Source organism: Brassica napus, chromosome C4 (assembly GCF_020379485.1).
Source record: "Brassica napus cultivar Da-Ae chromosome C4, Da-Ae, whole genome shotgun sequence".
In the NCBI taxonomy this organism is placed as follows: Eukaryota; Viridiplantae; Streptophyta; class Magnoliopsida; order Brassicales; family Brassicaceae; genus Brassica; species Brassica napus.
Window position 1 is genome coordinate 52,396,686 of NC_063447.1, and position 17,055 is coordinate 52,413,740.

A 17,055-nucleotide genomic window follows, 5' to 3' on the forward strand; every position below is an offset into this window, starting at 1 on the left:
TGTCATTCAGTTGTACTGTCTTTCTAGTTTCTTTCAGCGATTCATGTGTCTGGCTGTTGACTTGCAATGCATTATTTATAACGGTTCAACTATGTACTATTTTTTGGACGTGCTTTGGGTACTGGTTTGGTACTCCACAAAACACGTAGAAAAATAGTACACAGTTTTCAATTTTCCCTTAAATTCTTTCATGTGAAGCTCTCAGATGTAAACCAAAGACTTTGATTTGAATACAATTTAACATCATTGGATAAAGTTTATGAAGTATAATGAATTAGGTTCAGTTGACTAAAACACGGTCAAAGATAACATGCCGACTTAAACGAAAAGTGATAGGATATCGCTATATATATAAAAAAAAAATCGTAAATACATAGAAGCAGGTCAGTCTGGTAGGAACCTAGGATCCAGTATTGGTCCAAATAGTTTTTAAAACGTTTTTAAAAAAAAAAATTAGGGTCCTAATTTCTAAGGAAAATTAGTGATTTTTTTTTTTTTTAGCAAAAAAAAAAAAAAATTAGTGATTTTTATTTTTATTTTTTGAACAACCTTGAAATTAAAGTTGGGCCCTGTCGTTTTGCATTGTGGACATATCCTCAAAACTGGGCCTATATAGGAGTCGCACATGAACTAGATTTTACATAACTTAATTGTTTTTATCAAGCTTATTTTGGTGTACAAGTTTTTAAACATTCGCAGGAAATTGCAGGGACTCAGACCAGCTGCAACTCAGTGCATCGCAGGATATTAGCTATTTCTTAGCGCTAATCCTTATGCATTAAGAATAAAATAATAATTAAACTTGACGCTAAGGTTGAATCTTTAATGAAGAATTTATTTGCGGTTGATCCTTGATGCGGTGGCAACGTCTGATTGGATCGGGAAAGGGATGTGTTTTGTGAGGGGAAAAATACTCGGTCATTTTCGCGACTCGAGCAGAAAAAAACCTTTTCACCTCTCCCGGCGAAACAAAAGGCGATTCTGCGATCCGCTTTGTTCAAGGTAAATCGAACCATTTTAGTTCTTTATTTTTGCATTTGGAGTTGATGCATGTTGATTCATCAGTGTTTATGGATTCGATTGTGGGGATCAAATAGAGTTTGGGTTTAAAATCGAATTGGGGATTAAAATCGAATTAGGGTTTTCGTCTGGTCTTACTATTTTCTTCTTTTCTATTCGCTTCTTTGTTTATGGATTCGATTATGGGGATCAAATAGATTTTGGGTTTAAAATCGAATTGGGGATTAAAATCGAATTAGGGTTTTCGTCTGGTCTTACTATTTTCTTCTTTTCTATTCGCTTCTTTGTTTATGGATTCGATTGTGGGGATCAAATAGATTTTGGGTTTAGAATCGAATTAGGATTTTCGTCTGGTCTTACTATTTTCTTCTTTACTATTCGCTTCTTTGTTGGTTTCATCACGATTAAAGGATTTTGATCCGCTTATATGTTTTTGTTCTTGTAGGTTCTGAAATGGAGGAAGAATTGCGAGATATGAAAGCACACAAAGCATACTACAACATACTTCATTTCGTTGCAAATGCGCAACAGGGGATTCCCAAGCTGTGCCCCTGTGGATCTATCACGAAGGAGGTCGTCGATAAAGAGGATACATATGACTACCTCCTTGGGAAAAGATACTTCATATGCAAAGACTATGAGGTTTGAATTCTTCTGTCTATATTTATCGATCTTGTCCTTCCATATTTATTTGTTGTTTGATAAATTCTTTTCTGCTTTCGCAGAATGACAGGATGCATTTCAGGCAACCATGGGTTATGGGAATGCAACAAGAGGTTGAGAGACTCAAAGAACGTTTTCACGATTGTAGAGTACTACAACTCCAGTCCTCAACTGGTTGGGACAAGCCCACGAGAACTTGGGCCATGCAAGAAAAGATGGGCTAGGATCAACGAGGGAGTTTGCAAGTTTGCTGGCTGTTACGACATGTCACTGAGGGAGCAGAGAAGCGGGCAAAATGAGAACGATGTGATGAAGTCTGCCTTGGAGATCAAAGTTCAACTTCGAACATGCATGGAGGGAGCTTCGGCATGATGTGAAATGGTGCTCTACCTATCTGGAGAAGGACAAGCCCAAACCAGCGGATTCCCAAGGCGACGGTGAAGGGGCAGTGCCAGAGCCAGAGCCAGAAGAGCGACCAATAGGGGTTAAGGCTGCGAAGGCTGGTAGCAAGAGGAAGAAAACTGGAAAAGTGGAAGAGTTGGCAAAGCTAAAAAATTTGTTAGAGCTAAAAAAAAAAAATCTCTCAGCAAAGTTTGCTAGAGAGTTTGCTTACATAGCCCGAGCTTCTCTTTGAGATGGAATCAGCTCTCAAAAACAAACTTATGTCTGAATTGTTGTAGGGTTTGTTAGCTCTAACCTTAGTTTCAGATGTTTGCATTATACTAGTTTCAACTGTTTGCATTAGACATAAGTGTAGTTGTCATTTCACAACTAAAACATGTCTATTTACCTTGCTTACACACGTGATTTTCTTCTGTTTCAGGTGAAGTACAAGACCATGTGCTTGTTGAAGACAGAAGCTGGTATTTCCGCCTCATTTATTCAGACGCCGTTTCCGCATGAACAATGAAGTATTCATGCATATTGTCGACACCCTCTCAGCAAATGTTCAATTCTTTCAACAAAGAAGAGATGCAGTCGGAAGGTTAGGTCTATCAACACTATAAAAGTGTACGACAGCTATTCGTATGCTTGCTTACGGCTCTGCGGCTGATGCCGTTGACGAATATCTCCGACTTGGTGAAAGCACATCAGTTTCATGTTTAACCAATTTCACAGAAGGCGTAATACAATTATTTGGAGATGAGTATCTACGAAGACCCACTCCAGAGGATCTTCAACGATAACTCGATATTGGAGAGGTACACGGCTTTCCGGGGATGATAAGAAGCATCGATTGTATGCATTGGGAGTGGAAGAATTGCCCAACCGCTTGGAAAGGACAGTACACACGTGGATCAGGAAAGCCGACAATTGTCTTGGAGGCTGTAGTTTCACAAGATCTTTGGATATGGCACGCATTTTTTGGTCCTCCAGGTACCTTAATCGATATTAACGTCCTTGATCGGTCACAAGTTTTTGATGAAATTTACCAAGGTCGAGCTCCAAGGGTAACATACATGGTCAACGGACACCAGTATGATTTGGCTTACTACCTCACGGACGGTATATATCCAAAATGGTCAACATTTATCCAATCTATCACACTCCCTCAAGGTTCTAAAGCAGCGTTATTTGCTAAGGTTCAAGAAGCAACCCGAAAATATGTGGAGCGTGCTTTTGGTGTATTGCAAGCTCGATTTGCGATAGTGAAAAACCCAGCTCTATCATTGGACAAAGAAAAAATAGGGAAGATTATGAGAGCATGTATCATACTACACAATATGATAGTCAAAAATGAACGAGGTGGATACACTCTGTACGATACATCGGAATTTGAAGAAGGAGAGTCGAGCAGAAGTTCACATGTGGTGTTAGGAGTTCTCAAGGCTCCTAAGACAAATGATGTAGTATAGTGAATGTCGAACCAGTTCTGAGGGATATCAAAGCACCGGGAATGCAAGTACTCACTTAATCTAAGTGCAACCAATGATTTAGATGAGTTTTAAGCTATGACTAAAACTAAAAAACAATAACAGAATGATACTTTCTTGACTAAGGGAAAAGAGAACTCAGGGGCATAGGGATTAGACCTTGGGTGATCAAGTTTCGAACTAAGGATGACAAATGATCAATCAAACTATCGACCTTAAGCCTAAACACAATTCTAAGCAAGCTCTATGTCTAGATGAATGCTCATTTGCTAACATATCTCAACCATCAAATGTCTTTGGTTGAATAATATGAAAGCAATCATTACTAACAAGTCTATTAGCTATTTTAGCACCTTTAACAACAAATGTCTTTGGCAAAGTATACTAAAAGCCTAGGAGAGTTGTCTTAGGTATTTCATCAAACACCTTTTGGGTGGGAAATGCCTATTGATCAACTTTTGAGTGGCCAACTCAGAAGATGCATTATGAATACTCTAATAGCAAGGAACAAGAATGATCTACACTAAAACATCCTAGAACTAACCTAATCACCCTTAATCTCCCTAACCCATGAATTCAAAAGGTGATTACTCACTAATCTCCATGATTCCTCTTAGACCCATATTGGATTTCAGATTAATCATGTAGAGAAATAGATAAGAAATCAACAAGAACACAAGAACATAACAATCAAAATCCAAGAGATAAACTTCTCAAGAGAGTTTTTGTGTATTTCTCAATAGATCAAAAGATAATCTGTCTGGTGGCTACCAAAGATGTTTAAAACATAGGTTTTAGAAATGTAAAACGTGCATAATAAAATGACCAAAAGGGCCTTAAGTAAAATAAAAATCGACCCAAATAGACGCTGAGCGACCTCGGCATGTCGCTCCGACAAGTCGCTCCGGCCTTCAGGAGCGACCTCAGTGGGTCGCTCTGAGAGGTCGCTCCGGGCTTCGCTTCGTGTCGTCTCGTCATAGAGACGTGAACGACCTCGGGGTGTCGCTTTGGGAGGTCGCTCCGAGAGGGGTGTGAGATGCGAGCGACCTCGGTGCGTCGCTCTGGGCAAGTCGCTCTGGGCTTCCAACGGGATGAATATGGCGAGCGACTTCACGGGGTCGCTCCAGCTAGGTCGCTCTGAGAGGTGCTTTGGAGCGACCTCATGACGTCGCTGCGGAACCTCGCTCCCATCCTCTGCTCGTCCAATGATCACCTATTTCACCTCCTTTGAGCTCCAAATGCATCCAAACGTCCCCAAGAACTCCATGTGGCACTCCAACACCTGATAAAGACTCATGTATGCAAAATGTAACCTAAACATGGCTAAATCCTAGTCTATATGAACAAAATGCACATGGACGAATAGATAAGATAATGGAAATATGCAAGATATCAACATGTAGAGTATATTAACAACATGCTTGGTCTACGAAATCAGGTTCGAGATAGGCGTACACACGAAGCATTGAAAAATAATTTAATCGAAAATATTTGGAACAAGTTTGGTAATGATGAAGATGTATAATTATTGTATGTTTGCTTTTAATCATTGAATAAATAAAAATTTTAAATTTAAATGTTTTACAAATTTAATAATTTTAAATTCCTAAGGATTCCATATTGAGTAACACCATTGGATATACATTTTAGAGTCAAATCCTTAACTATTCAAAAAGCAAAAAAATATATATATTATATTCCTAAGGACTCCAATGGTGGGTAACACCATTGGAGTTGCTCTCGGAACCCCATATCTTGGTGTACAAAATTTTAAACCTTAACCAGTATACTATGGTGCTTTTAGGATTTGAATACGTTTTGATAGACATTTTTAAGTGTTTTTTTTTGGTAAAAGATATTAAAGTGTTTGACAGAGATTTTTTTGTAAAGTTATCTATGAACTCATTATAAATCTTATCAAATACGAATACACTCCTCTGAAATTCTGAATGTAAAACATTTTGAAACACCCCTTAAGATCGAAATAACTACAAAAAACACTTGTAATGGATTTATATTAACATATCTCACACCACGTATATCAGTGATTATTGGCTATGGTTCGTTGTTGTTGAACTACTAAGACTGATGTTTTGCTCGGGAAATCGGGTGAGGCCTAGAAATCACCAATGACTCCAAGCTCATCAAATTCACACCAACTCTCTGTCCCTCTAGTGGCAGCGTGGTTCTCACCGCAGGCTCTGCCTACTATGAAAAGGTCGTAATCAGATGCCATAGAGCGTAGAAGCATTGATGTTGCCGCTCCATCTACAATCTTCTCTTCCAAGTAAATTGTGGAAATTTCTTCTTCCGGGTTTCCTGGATCGTTGCTTAGTATCAACTCTCTTAGTTCCCCTGTGTCCAGCATTTGATACCATCCTTTGCTCTTTCCGGCTGCTACAAGGCATAGAACCGTTAACGTTACGTTCTCTTGACGTGCCATTCGCCTTGCAAAGGCCAATGCTTCCATATAATCTTTTCCTCCCACAAATATCACACAAACCTTAAGGTTTTGTTGAGATTCTTGCGTCTTGTTAACAATGTGACGTTCGATAAGGATACCGACGGAGCAAGGAGCTTGTTTCAAGACGTTGAAATTGGCAAACCGGATCATTTCACTGTCGGACACGATGGATGTTCGGTCGAGAGACCAAGTCCGGTGGAAAGGAAGAATGATAAGCGTGACAGCTTTATCGAGAGCTAGCCAACAAATATCATCTTGCATGTGGGTCGATTTTGCCTTGCATGTGAACGCGTCTATGGAAATGGAACTGGACACGTAACGGTTGAAATGTTCGAAAGAAAGGATGACGTTTTCCGAATATTCTTCTGTTCCCGTCCCGACTCCGAGTTTCTGGACTTTGTGTGAGATCAAAGTGGGAACATCTTGACCTTGTAACTCGACGAGGTGAAGGACGTAGCAAGTAAGAAGGCTCTCCTCGGATTGATAAGAAGCTTCTAGAAGGTTGATCATGGATGAAATGTGGTCTGGTCTATGGATGCACACAAGAGTCTTTAGCAGCTCCATTTATCTTCGTACTTACTAAACTTCTCTTTTGGTAGCACATGAACTGCTTTGATGGGTCATAGAGAAATCTGATTGCCACTGTTAGGAACAACGAGTTTAGGAGAATGGATAAAACTAGGATCGAGAAGGTATCTCTGTCCAAAAACTGTAACAAAAAGTTAAAAAATTATTTTTTTCTTGCAAGAAAATAAATATAATGATGAAGAAGTCGAAAGATGAGAGAACTAACGTAGAGGCCAAAAGAGAAAACATAGAAACTTATTTCTACTATCCCTTTATGGGACATGATAAGGGAAAGAACGATGGACTCTTTCAACGGCATTTTAAAGAGGAGAGGTAGGACCATTGAGACAGAAACCTTCAAGAAGAAGATGAGCAAGACGAGGGACACAACTGCGAGTTTCTTGTCATTGCTGATATTGAATGTTAAGATGTCTTTCCAAACACTGAGATCAGTCCTGATCATACAAGCTGTCATGAAGAGAGGCAATAGAATGCCAAAATAGAAGCTCTCTAATCGGTCGACCAAGGCAGAACCAATAGGAGGTCCATTAGGAATGGCAATACCGAGAAAAAAAGCACCAAGTGCTGGAAACTGACCCATAGCGTTCCAATATATACACGTTAAACAAACCAAGACGAGAAACCAATAGATGTATTTGTCATTGATAGGCATCCCTTCTCGTTTCCGTTTGATTATTATAAATAGTATTGGCCTCACAACAGCAAAGACAATGAGGATGAAGAAGAGCATCTGTACAAGTAGAGCCACGCCTAGAACCCATGATGGAAAACTCAGAGGAACCATTACCAAGAAGAGCAATAGTCCAACCATATTAGAGATTGCAGCTGCGGATAAAGCGACCTTGCCAACAGAGGAGTTGTTCATGCCAAGACCAATCAAGAGTCTTGCGATTTCCGAGAAGGACGTGAGGCTCTCCATTAGCAACATTGTATTATACTCTGTGGGGCTGAGCTGTTTACTCTCAGCTGATTTAGATTTGTAAATATATAAGCCAACCGTTATAGGCAGAGTGACAGACAATATATGTTAGTGAACAATACTTAACATAATCTAAAAACATAAACATCAAGAATAAAAAGTACGTAAGAACACAAAAAGGATCCATTTATAACATGATTCATCAAATCACGTCAACAAAAATAAAAGTGTAGATTTCACATAATTATTATTATTCATCAAAATCAATATTAGAAAAATTAATAAGAAAATAAATGATTAATATATAACCATATTAATACATAATATCACATTATAAATTTAGTAAAATTATACAATGTAATTTGAGTTTGATACAAATTTGTGAGAAACCTTGTTAAAAAGTTGGGTTCCTTTTGAGAGTTCAAAAAACTTCACCTAGGTAAACACATGGACAGGTATATATGAATTAAACACGTTATGCCGTTTTAAAAACGCGATTTGGACATATATAGAAATATATAGTTTTAGAGGTTTTTAAGTTGTTACTCCATTCTATCAATAGTATATTAAGTTGTACCGTACAAGACGTCGATTACAGACAGCTACCAGAAATTTTAATATAGTGATTGCATGATTGTCTGTCTGCCAGCAGCGATTCATGTTTATATTATATATATGGAAAATGAAAACACCTTTTTAACATAGAAGATAATGCAGCGTTCATAAGCTTTTTAAAATCACATTTCTCGTGAAAAATAATCATCAAATCTGGCTGAAATGTTCCAACCCTAGACACTTCGTGATGTTATCACGGCTGAGGATGAAGTTGCCTGCTGATACTGATACGAAGCAGTGAGCACTGTGTTTAAAAATAGTCGTTGCTCGTCTAAGCCGGTAGGAAAAGTACAAGTCGGCGAGAAGAATAAAGTATAAAATTCTAGCTTTTAGTCATCTATCTTTGTGTGTTCTCAAGTCTAAATCCCTTCCTTGTCATTCTTGTTCTTTTTTTATAGGCAAGTCTTTTTCTTTGTTCGCCTTAAGTTGGTATGACCTAATGAGGTGAGCCATACTTTACGAGCTGAGTAACTGGGTCGAGCGTTCAAGCTATTGAGCTGAGCTCGTGGTGCCGAGTAAAGTCAAGCCACTCAGCCGTGTACGAGTATCGAGCTGATTGGCGCCGAGTGGCGTTGAGTCGAACCGATTAAATAGGCTGAGTGTTTTTATTTGAGGGGCTTTGTGAAGGGATGTAATACATCTCCCACATTAGAGTAATCATTGGTTGAATTCTTAAGTTAAGTATTTAAATAATAATAATGGTTATTTTATTAAATAATTTAAATTTAAATTAAAAATAAAAAAATACACCAATGAAAAACAAATACATAAGAAAATAAGTTCGAAAGAGGTTCTCAAAAGCTCTCAATTAAACGATTTAAGTGCTCTTAGGTAGGAGTGGGCACTGATCGATTCAAGTTTTTTGGAAGTTTTCGTGATCCGATCTGTTTCGTCCGAACACGTTATCCAATTTGATTAGATCCGTAGCTACCCGGATATTTGATGTCCCATATATCTGAAAATATTTATATTTTTAACTGGTTATCCGATTCGATCCGTACAAAAAATAGTCTAAACTAATATAAAATATTTATATTTTATTACACAAAGTAAAATATTATTTACTTTTAAAATTTCTAATAACTAATATAGTAAATTTAATAATAAAAATACTAAATCTTATATAAAAATATAATATTTATATAAGTTGTATATACAATTTTTTTAAATATATGTATATATATGCATATAACAGATCGGATATGTATTTCTAAAAATATTAATATTTGTGATTTGCTTTGTTTTTTACGGATATACAATATTTGTATTTGCTTTGCTTTGTAAAGTCACAGTTATCCAGAATTGTTTGTTCTAATTGAAACGAATAACAGATTAAATCAAAATTTACAAATATTTTGCTCAACATACTATTTGCTCTTACGTGACACCTTTTCATTTAGTGGGTCTGCCGCTGAGTATAATTTTACTGACAATCGGATAATATCCATGTTCGAAACTACGCTAGGCGTGAGTCGGACGGCCGGTTTGGGCCTAGCGATTTATCAAAAAATCGGAAACTAAGCGGAGATTAATCGGGGAGTAATTTTAAGACATTTTTCATAATATATATTTAATTTGGTATCAAATTTACGAATGTCAAGATGGTCTAATGGTTAGAAACGAAGGAAAATGCCATCTAGGCCCGGTTTCGAAGCCCACATATAACTTTTTCTTATATTTTTCGGATAATTCATTAAATAAGTAATTACATGAATTACTTATCTCTTTACTAAAATTCTCTGCAACCCTAGCCGCCATCTATGCATTTCAAACACGAGTTTTCATTTTTCTGTCATTTTTTTGGCTGATTATAACTTAAAAAGGCAAACAAGTTTCTATTGGGGTCAAATTTTCTCAGTTTAGCAACACGTTTTTGGAATCTTAGGCGTTGATTTCATTGTTTACACGGTAAAATCGGGAAAAAATCAGTCCACCGCGAGGCCACTCTGATTTGCTCCTCCTCGCCATGGTGAGCACACACCTAACGCTTACCCGGCCGAGATCTCGTCAACTCGGGCGCGTTTTCGAACATGGAATAATACCTTTTGGTATAGAGGAACATGTTCATTTTACATAGAGCCGACCCTGAATTTACAGGACCCCAAATTAATAACATTTTAAAGAACTAATGATAAGTTTTGAAAGTTAATAACACTATTTGTATATGTTTAACTCTTTAAGATTTTTTCCACAAATTTAAATATAACTAAAAGTTAAAAAATTATATTCTAGTTTATACATTTATATTTTAATATTTTGAAATTTTATTTTGGAATCAGGATCGTGTTCTTCATTGTAGTTGAACATATTTTAATAGTATTTAATATATTAATAAACATGATAAATTAATAAAAATTTATAGTTTCATGTCGAACCAGTATAAAATATAACATAATTCAATAATAATAATAAGATGATAAAAAATCGATTATACGCTTAAATAAGTATATATCACCATTAATTAATGAATAGTTATTATTATATTTAAATTATATAAAATTTATATAAATATAAAAATTTTGTATTGTTTATTTTTTCTTAAAAATAAATTTATCTTTGTTTTAAATTTTAATATTTTGGAATAATTTCATCGAATTATATCTATAGAAACATGTTTGTATTCTACACTAGTGTCATAGTCTTTATATAATAAATTAATTAAACAATACATATTTCTAAAATATTCGAATATGTAAAATTTAATTAATGTATATATATATAATATTATGAAATTAAATATTTTTTTTCAAAGTATTAATTTTTTTAAAATATATTTAAATTAATAAAATATTATATTTATTATATTGTTAACTTATATAGTTTTTGTTGTAGTAGAAATAGAATGCGAAAGAATTACCACGCCAACATAACAGTTTTCTATCACCGTTAAAAAATGAATACATTTTGTCATACACTTGTAAATATGTTTGGTACACACACACACAACAAATAAATAAATAAAAACCTCATCCCTAATTTTCCCAATCGCTTCTTCGAAACGCCAAAAGAGCAACAACATCCAATGGCTTCTCACACCTTCCTCTCCTTCTCATCGCCTCCGCGCCTCCTCGTTTCCCCTCCGTCCACTCTCCGTTCCTCTTTCGGCGGCGTCTCTCTCAACCTCCACCGTCCCCAGTCTGTTTCCTTCCCGGCCTCGAAGAAATCGCTGACAGTCGTTTCCGCCGCGAAGAAAGCTGTTGCTGTGCTCAAGGGTAACTCCGACGTCGAAGGAGTTGTTACTTTGACACAAGAAGACACAGGTACGCCCCTTCCTTCTCAATTTTCATTCTGATGTGTTGTGTATTATTAGCTCACTGCTTAGTGTTTGCATAATATGTAAAATTAATTTCTCAATTTTCACCAAGATTCCATACTTTTCTAGCAAATGACTGTTTGAGATTAACTTAAGAATGTTTATTTAAACTTTATCCGTTGGGATTAGTTGTAGCTAAACATCATTCATTGTGTAATCAAGGATAGTGTTCTAAAAGTCGGTCCAGGCCACGGCTAGGCATTCTACTAGTGGGCAAATCGGACCTAAACGAAACATTTTTTTAGAAAGGCCTAGCGATTTCTTGAATGTTGATATCTTTCAATCTAATTTGGTTTCTTTCGAGTTGATTAAGCAGGTCCTACAAAAGTGAGTGTTCGTATCACCGGTCTCACACCAGGGCCTCATGGCTTTCACCTCGTGAGTTGTTCTTCCCCTACTTTATCGATCTCTTTCTTCTTGTTTTGGTCTTTATGTAATGTCTCTTGTGTAATTATTCTGTTTTGCATTTTTTTTTTTACAGCATGAGTTTGGTGATACAACAAATGGATGCATCTCAACAGGTGAATCATTTTGCTGCATTACCCATATATCATTATTTTGTATTTTAAAAAAAAAAAACACATGTCTTTAATTTATCGTAGGGCCACATTTCAACCCTAACAACATGACACACGGAGCTCCTGAAGACGAGATCCGTCATGCGGGTGACCTGGGAAACATTACTGCCAAGGCCGATGGTATATTACTTTACTGTCCATTGGTTCAACATTACAACATAGTTTGTACCATTCTCTCTAAGCACTGTTTTTTTTTTTTTTTTTTTTTTTTAAATTGTAACAACAGGCGTGGCAGAAACAACACTTGTGGACAATCAGGTTTTTTTATATTATGTTTATTCGCGTTTATGTTCTCTTATAAGAAGCTTTTGTTTTAAATGTGAATTCATGTGTGCAGATTCCTCTGACTGGTCCTAACTCTGTTGTTGGAAGAGCCTTTGTGGTTCACGAGCTTAAGGATGACCTCGGAAAGGGTATAATAAACTATTGCACTTTCCAAAAGATTTTACAAGTTTCATAAGCTAAAATGTGATCTGATTATTTCTTCTTCTTTTGATTTTGGCAAAATGTAGGTGGGCATGAGCTTAGCCTGACCACTGGAAACGCAGGCGGGAGATTGGCATGCGGTATGGTTTAACTCTATGATTTAGGCTGCCATTGTTTCATGCGTTTTTACATCTGAAAAAAAGAAAGCTCGCTTTCATATAAGTTGTTAAAGATGCAAGTTTTGATTCTATGTTTTTGTAACCTCACGAGCTACGTTGGTTCTAACGCAGGTGTGGTTGGTTTGACGCCGCTCTAAGTCTGGGCTAAGTAAGTACTTTGGTGTCTACTGTGTTGGTCGTCTTGTCTGTTGAATCAGATGTCAAATAAAAGTTGGCTGAATAAGCTTTTGATGTTTATGTTCCTAGCATCAAAGTCTCTTTCTGGAGTTGTGCCTTTGTAAACGTGTTTGTTACTTTTGGTTTAAATCTGCATTTGATCGTTTGTTTTGCTATTACTTTCCTTTTACCAAGCTAACGATTCATGCTTAGATTTTGGTTTTAGGTAAAGAGGTAAACTGATTTTAAGAGAGTTTTTTTTTTATAGATGATAAGCATATTTGTTTGTTTAATGTCTGTAAACCAAAAAAGAATTTGGAATACCTCTATCACAAGTTGCTATTGTAATGAACACTCCTATTTAAAAGAAAGTTAGGCAAAACTTGAATACTGAACCGAGGAAAACTAAACAAAAAAAACCTTCCTTTCCTCTAAATTAGAAACCTGAAATCAAACCGAATTGATAATCGAACAAGTACCAAATTTGATTAAAATACCTCTTTTAATTTTTGTAAAATTTATTTTACTATAAAAACTAATTATTTGAAATTATGAAAATAATATGTTAACCTTTTACATTAAGAGAACCTTAAAAGTACAATATTTATAAGATCTATTAGAAACTTTAAAATGTCTACTATCTGATTCTTTAATTAAATATGTAACATTTCGAAGTTGCTTTCTATTAATAAGTTAAATAAGACAAGAGAAAACAAAATTGTGTGTTGTCCAACACGGAAGTCGACCACAACCACTGGATATATTAGATATATGATATTGATAGTTATAAAGAGAAGTGTGGTTCATTATCTATTACCCTGCTTCGAACATGTACACAAATTATTTTTCTTTTCTGAAACATACAGTACAAATTATAAAAGTTAAATGTGGATAATGATCACATGGGACGGTTTTCAATAATAGTTATTGAAATATCAAAATTTCAGTATCACCATTCACTATTTAAACTATTTAAAGTTAGAATGGTGACAATATATAGATTTGGTAGTATAAGTAAATACGAAATGAAAGAACGGTGTGGTGCAACCGCGATTTATGCATTATATATGATAAGCGTGTCGTTTTCATAGAATAACAGTACAAATTAATGTTTTGAGTAGAGAAATAAATTTTGCGGTATAAATATTGTTAATATTTTGATTAGTTTAATAAAATTTTGGATGACTAAAATCTGTATATTTGAAATAATGTAGTAAACTCACAAAAGTAAACAATATTATTTCTATAAAAGTTACGAAAGTTGAATATCAAATCGAGAAAAACCAAATTAAAACATGTTCCTATTTCTCTAAATTTGAAAATCCAATATCGAACCGGAACCCTATTGAAAATCGGATGACAACCAAATTTTTTACTGGACATTTATTAAAAAACTAATTATCTTAATTTCTATAAATTTTTATTTTACTAAAAATAATTATTTAATTTATAAAATAATAATGCTAAACGTTTACTTCAAGAGACATATTTAAAAGTGTAAGATTCATTAGCAACTTAAATTAAAGAAAATGTCTACTATATAATTTTTATTTAAATATGTAACATTATTAAGTTGTTTTTAATTAATAAGTTAAACAAAGAAGAGTAAAATAAAATTGTGTTGTTCAACGGATAATTCAACCAAAGCCACTGGGTGTATGATACTTATAAAGAGAAGTACGGTTCATTAATTATTATCCTGTTCCAAAAACACACATAAATTATTTTACATCCTTAGGGCAGCATTATCTGCTGATAACTACAAAGTTTCTAAAGAAAAAAATAAATTAATATTATAATTATTTTTGATTTTTACAATCCTTTGACACAATGTCTGTTTAACACCTATGCTTTGGAGGTTGGTAAAAGTTCTAAAAAGTTGTAAGATTAGGACTTTTGTGTTTTTTCTCTCTTTGTTTTGTTGATTCTCCATTTATTTTAAATGTTTTAGGACCTTTTACCATTTCTTCGTTGGAGTTGGTCTTATAACACAATTTAGAAAAGTTAAGTGTGAGCATAGTGGGGTTTCAAGACATCCAACTACACTATATCATGTGACCACATATATATATACTAATTATTTAGAACCCATTTAGATATCCGGAAAGAAAGTCTATCCGTGAACTCCACCTCTATTTAGAGATTATTCTGAATCCTCTCATAAGCTGAAAATACCCTCAGATCAATCAAGAAAAAAACACATGAGTTGATTAATAATAGAATTACCCAAATTTTAGTGTCACCATATACTACCTTAGTTTTAATTATACCACTAAAGAAATAGTATTGAGTTGTATATGAAATCCATGTGTGTGTCTATATTAAATTGTTCTGCAAAGGATGGGAGGGCCACTTTAAGTACAAGACAATAAGGTTTGGAATAGTCCAACGTGATTAAGAGTAATTTCTTCCAATCATTTCATCGTGTTATTGAATTATTGTGCCTAATCAAGTTAATAATGAAAATGACTAGGTCTTTTTATATACTTAGCTTGATGGTAGCATTTTTTTTTCTTTTGGTAAAACATCTATACTTACTAATACATTTCTTACCAAGAGTAACCATTTAATATTCTGGAGTAAATAAAATATATATATGTAACGCAGGACCGTTCATAGCTTAAATGACTAGGTCCTCCATAACGGAGCCGATAACTGTGCCACGGGGTACTCCCTAGCCTCGAGAAATCCCAGAGGCTGAATATGTGGTCTACCGGTGTTCACTGGAAGAGGATCTCTGATTCCTCTGCTTTTCACATGCGATTCATTCTCCTTCTCTGTAGCCATCTAGTTTGTTTTTGATTGACTGTTGCCTATCTGTAACCTAGTGATTTCTGTTTTCCGGTGTACCGGAATTTTGTACACTGTCGATGCCCTTTCGAAGGTTGATAAATTAATATATCTAATTATTATTTAAAAAAACGCAGGACCGTAGTCATTTGATTGGTATATTCCAGTGACAAGTTGGTAACACATACATCGATATAGATAATCGCCATATACAGCTGCATAATTACTAGTATATAGAAACAGCAATCCCTATGTAAAGTCAAAAATGCTGCATGAAATTAGCAAAATATTCCGGCTGAAAAAGGAAGTGATGGGTTTTGCCACAAAACTTTTGTGTATGTAAAAGACTCTCATCGCACACATTACCTTTCCTTGGCCCCAAAATTGTATTGTATATATCCACTTGAGATTTCTTATCCTGTTAGAAGTTCTTGGAACTATTTCCCCCCTAAAATATGTCTCCCAATTTGAATGGAGAAAATACTAATAACTAGTGTTTAACAATTTTTTTTAACAATCCACGCATACTTTTTTAATAATGAATCAGTGATACTTATACAAAACTAAAAGTTTTAATAGATTTTTTTTTTTTAAAATATTAAAATCACTTTTTGGTTAATTTTTTTTTATTAATCTAGAAATATTCGGGATCTACATAGGGGTCATAACTAATTTCTAAAAAGAGATGCAACCCACAAATAGATCTTGTATCTGGGTAAGCAAATAAGCTTTAATCAAAGATCCATATTAGTGTAGGTGTTCAGGAACAATGTAATTTAGTTTCGCATAGTAGATGAATCGAACCTTATACGTAATGGCGTTGCAACTTTGTCTCCTTATCATTCGACCACAAGGTACTCAACAAAAAATGTCCTAGTCATTTTCTTTATTAATTAGGCACAATAATTCAATATATATGAGTTTTGAACCCATATATACCTAACTGAGTTTTCAAGTAATTCCATATGTTTTACAGAAAGTTGGATATTTTTTTGCCAATATAAACGTCTACAATGACTAGAAGCACATGATTCAAACTAGAGCAAATTAAGAAAAAAAATATCACCACTATAATTCAACCACCAATATTAAATTAAATTCGTTTTTATTTTCTTTTTTGTTGCAAATTATCAAGAATTGTCGAATTTTCTCCCAAACATCAAAAGTAATCGAGTTTCTTATTTTATTTTATTTTATTTTATTTCAAATGTGTTCAAAATTTCCATCTACATATATATGCCTATTTTACGGGCAGCTGTATGAAGTCATAAGGGCAACATTACTGGACAATATCTCCAAACAAGTATTGTCAGATTTTATATTAATATTATATTGTAGTTTTGTTGAAAAGTTAATTTTTATTTCATTTATTTAACTTGAACCACTCATATACGTAGAACCTAAAATCTACCCTAAGTATTAAGTATTTGATAGTGATCGGAGTTTGATCTAGGAAAGACAAATGATGTA

The 17,055-nt window shown here is 34.7% G+C and overlaps 1 protein-coding gene and 1 pseudogene across 2 annotated transcripts; one reads left to right on the plus strand and one right to left on the minus strand.

Annotated features, from left to right (window-relative positions):
- Positions 1 to 4,742: 4,742 nt before the first annotated feature.
- On the minus strand, positions 4,743 to 10,613 carry LOC106423901 (annotated as a pseudogene).
- Positions 10,614 to 11,076: 463 nt separating this feature from the next.
- On the plus strand, positions 11,077 to 12,971 carry LOC106423933 (superoxide dismutase [Cu-Zn] 2, chloroplastic). Of its 2 annotated transcripts, none has more exons than XM_013864676.3 (8): positions 11,077 to 11,403; positions 11,773 to 11,834; positions 11,938 to 11,977; positions 12,059 to 12,154; positions 12,261 to 12,292; positions 12,372 to 12,447; positions 12,547 to 12,600; positions 12,751 to 12,971. In XM_013864676.3, exons 1-8 carry the CDS (start codon positions 11,166 to 11,168, stop codon positions 12,774 to 12,776), a joined length of 624 nt encoding a protein of 207 aa, XP_013720130.1. In that variant the 5' UTR covers positions 11,077 to 11,165; the 3' UTR covers positions 12,777 to 12,971. The 2 variants fall into 2 exon arrangements, with proteins under 2 accessions (XP_013720130.1, XP_022556992.2); XM_022701271.2 differs by having other exon boundaries at positions 11,093 to 11,403; positions 11,770 to 11,834.
- Positions 12,972 to 17,055: the final 4,084 nt, after the last annotated feature.

Excerpts from the sequence above, each read along its gene's own strand:
- LOC106423933 (XM_022701271.2), top strand. The coding sequence starts at position 11,166 with ATGGCTTCTCACACCTTCCTCTCCTTCTCATCGCCTCCGCGCCTCCTC. Across the intron at positions 11,404-11,769 it reads TTTGACACAAGAAGACACAG|CAGGTCCTACAAAAGTGAGT; the intron begins GTACGCCCCTTC and ends GAGTTGATTAAG. Across the intron at positions 12,448-12,546 it reads TAAGGATGACCTCGGAAAGG|GTGGGCATGAGCTTAGCCTG; the intron begins GTATAATAAACT and ends GGCAAAATGTAG.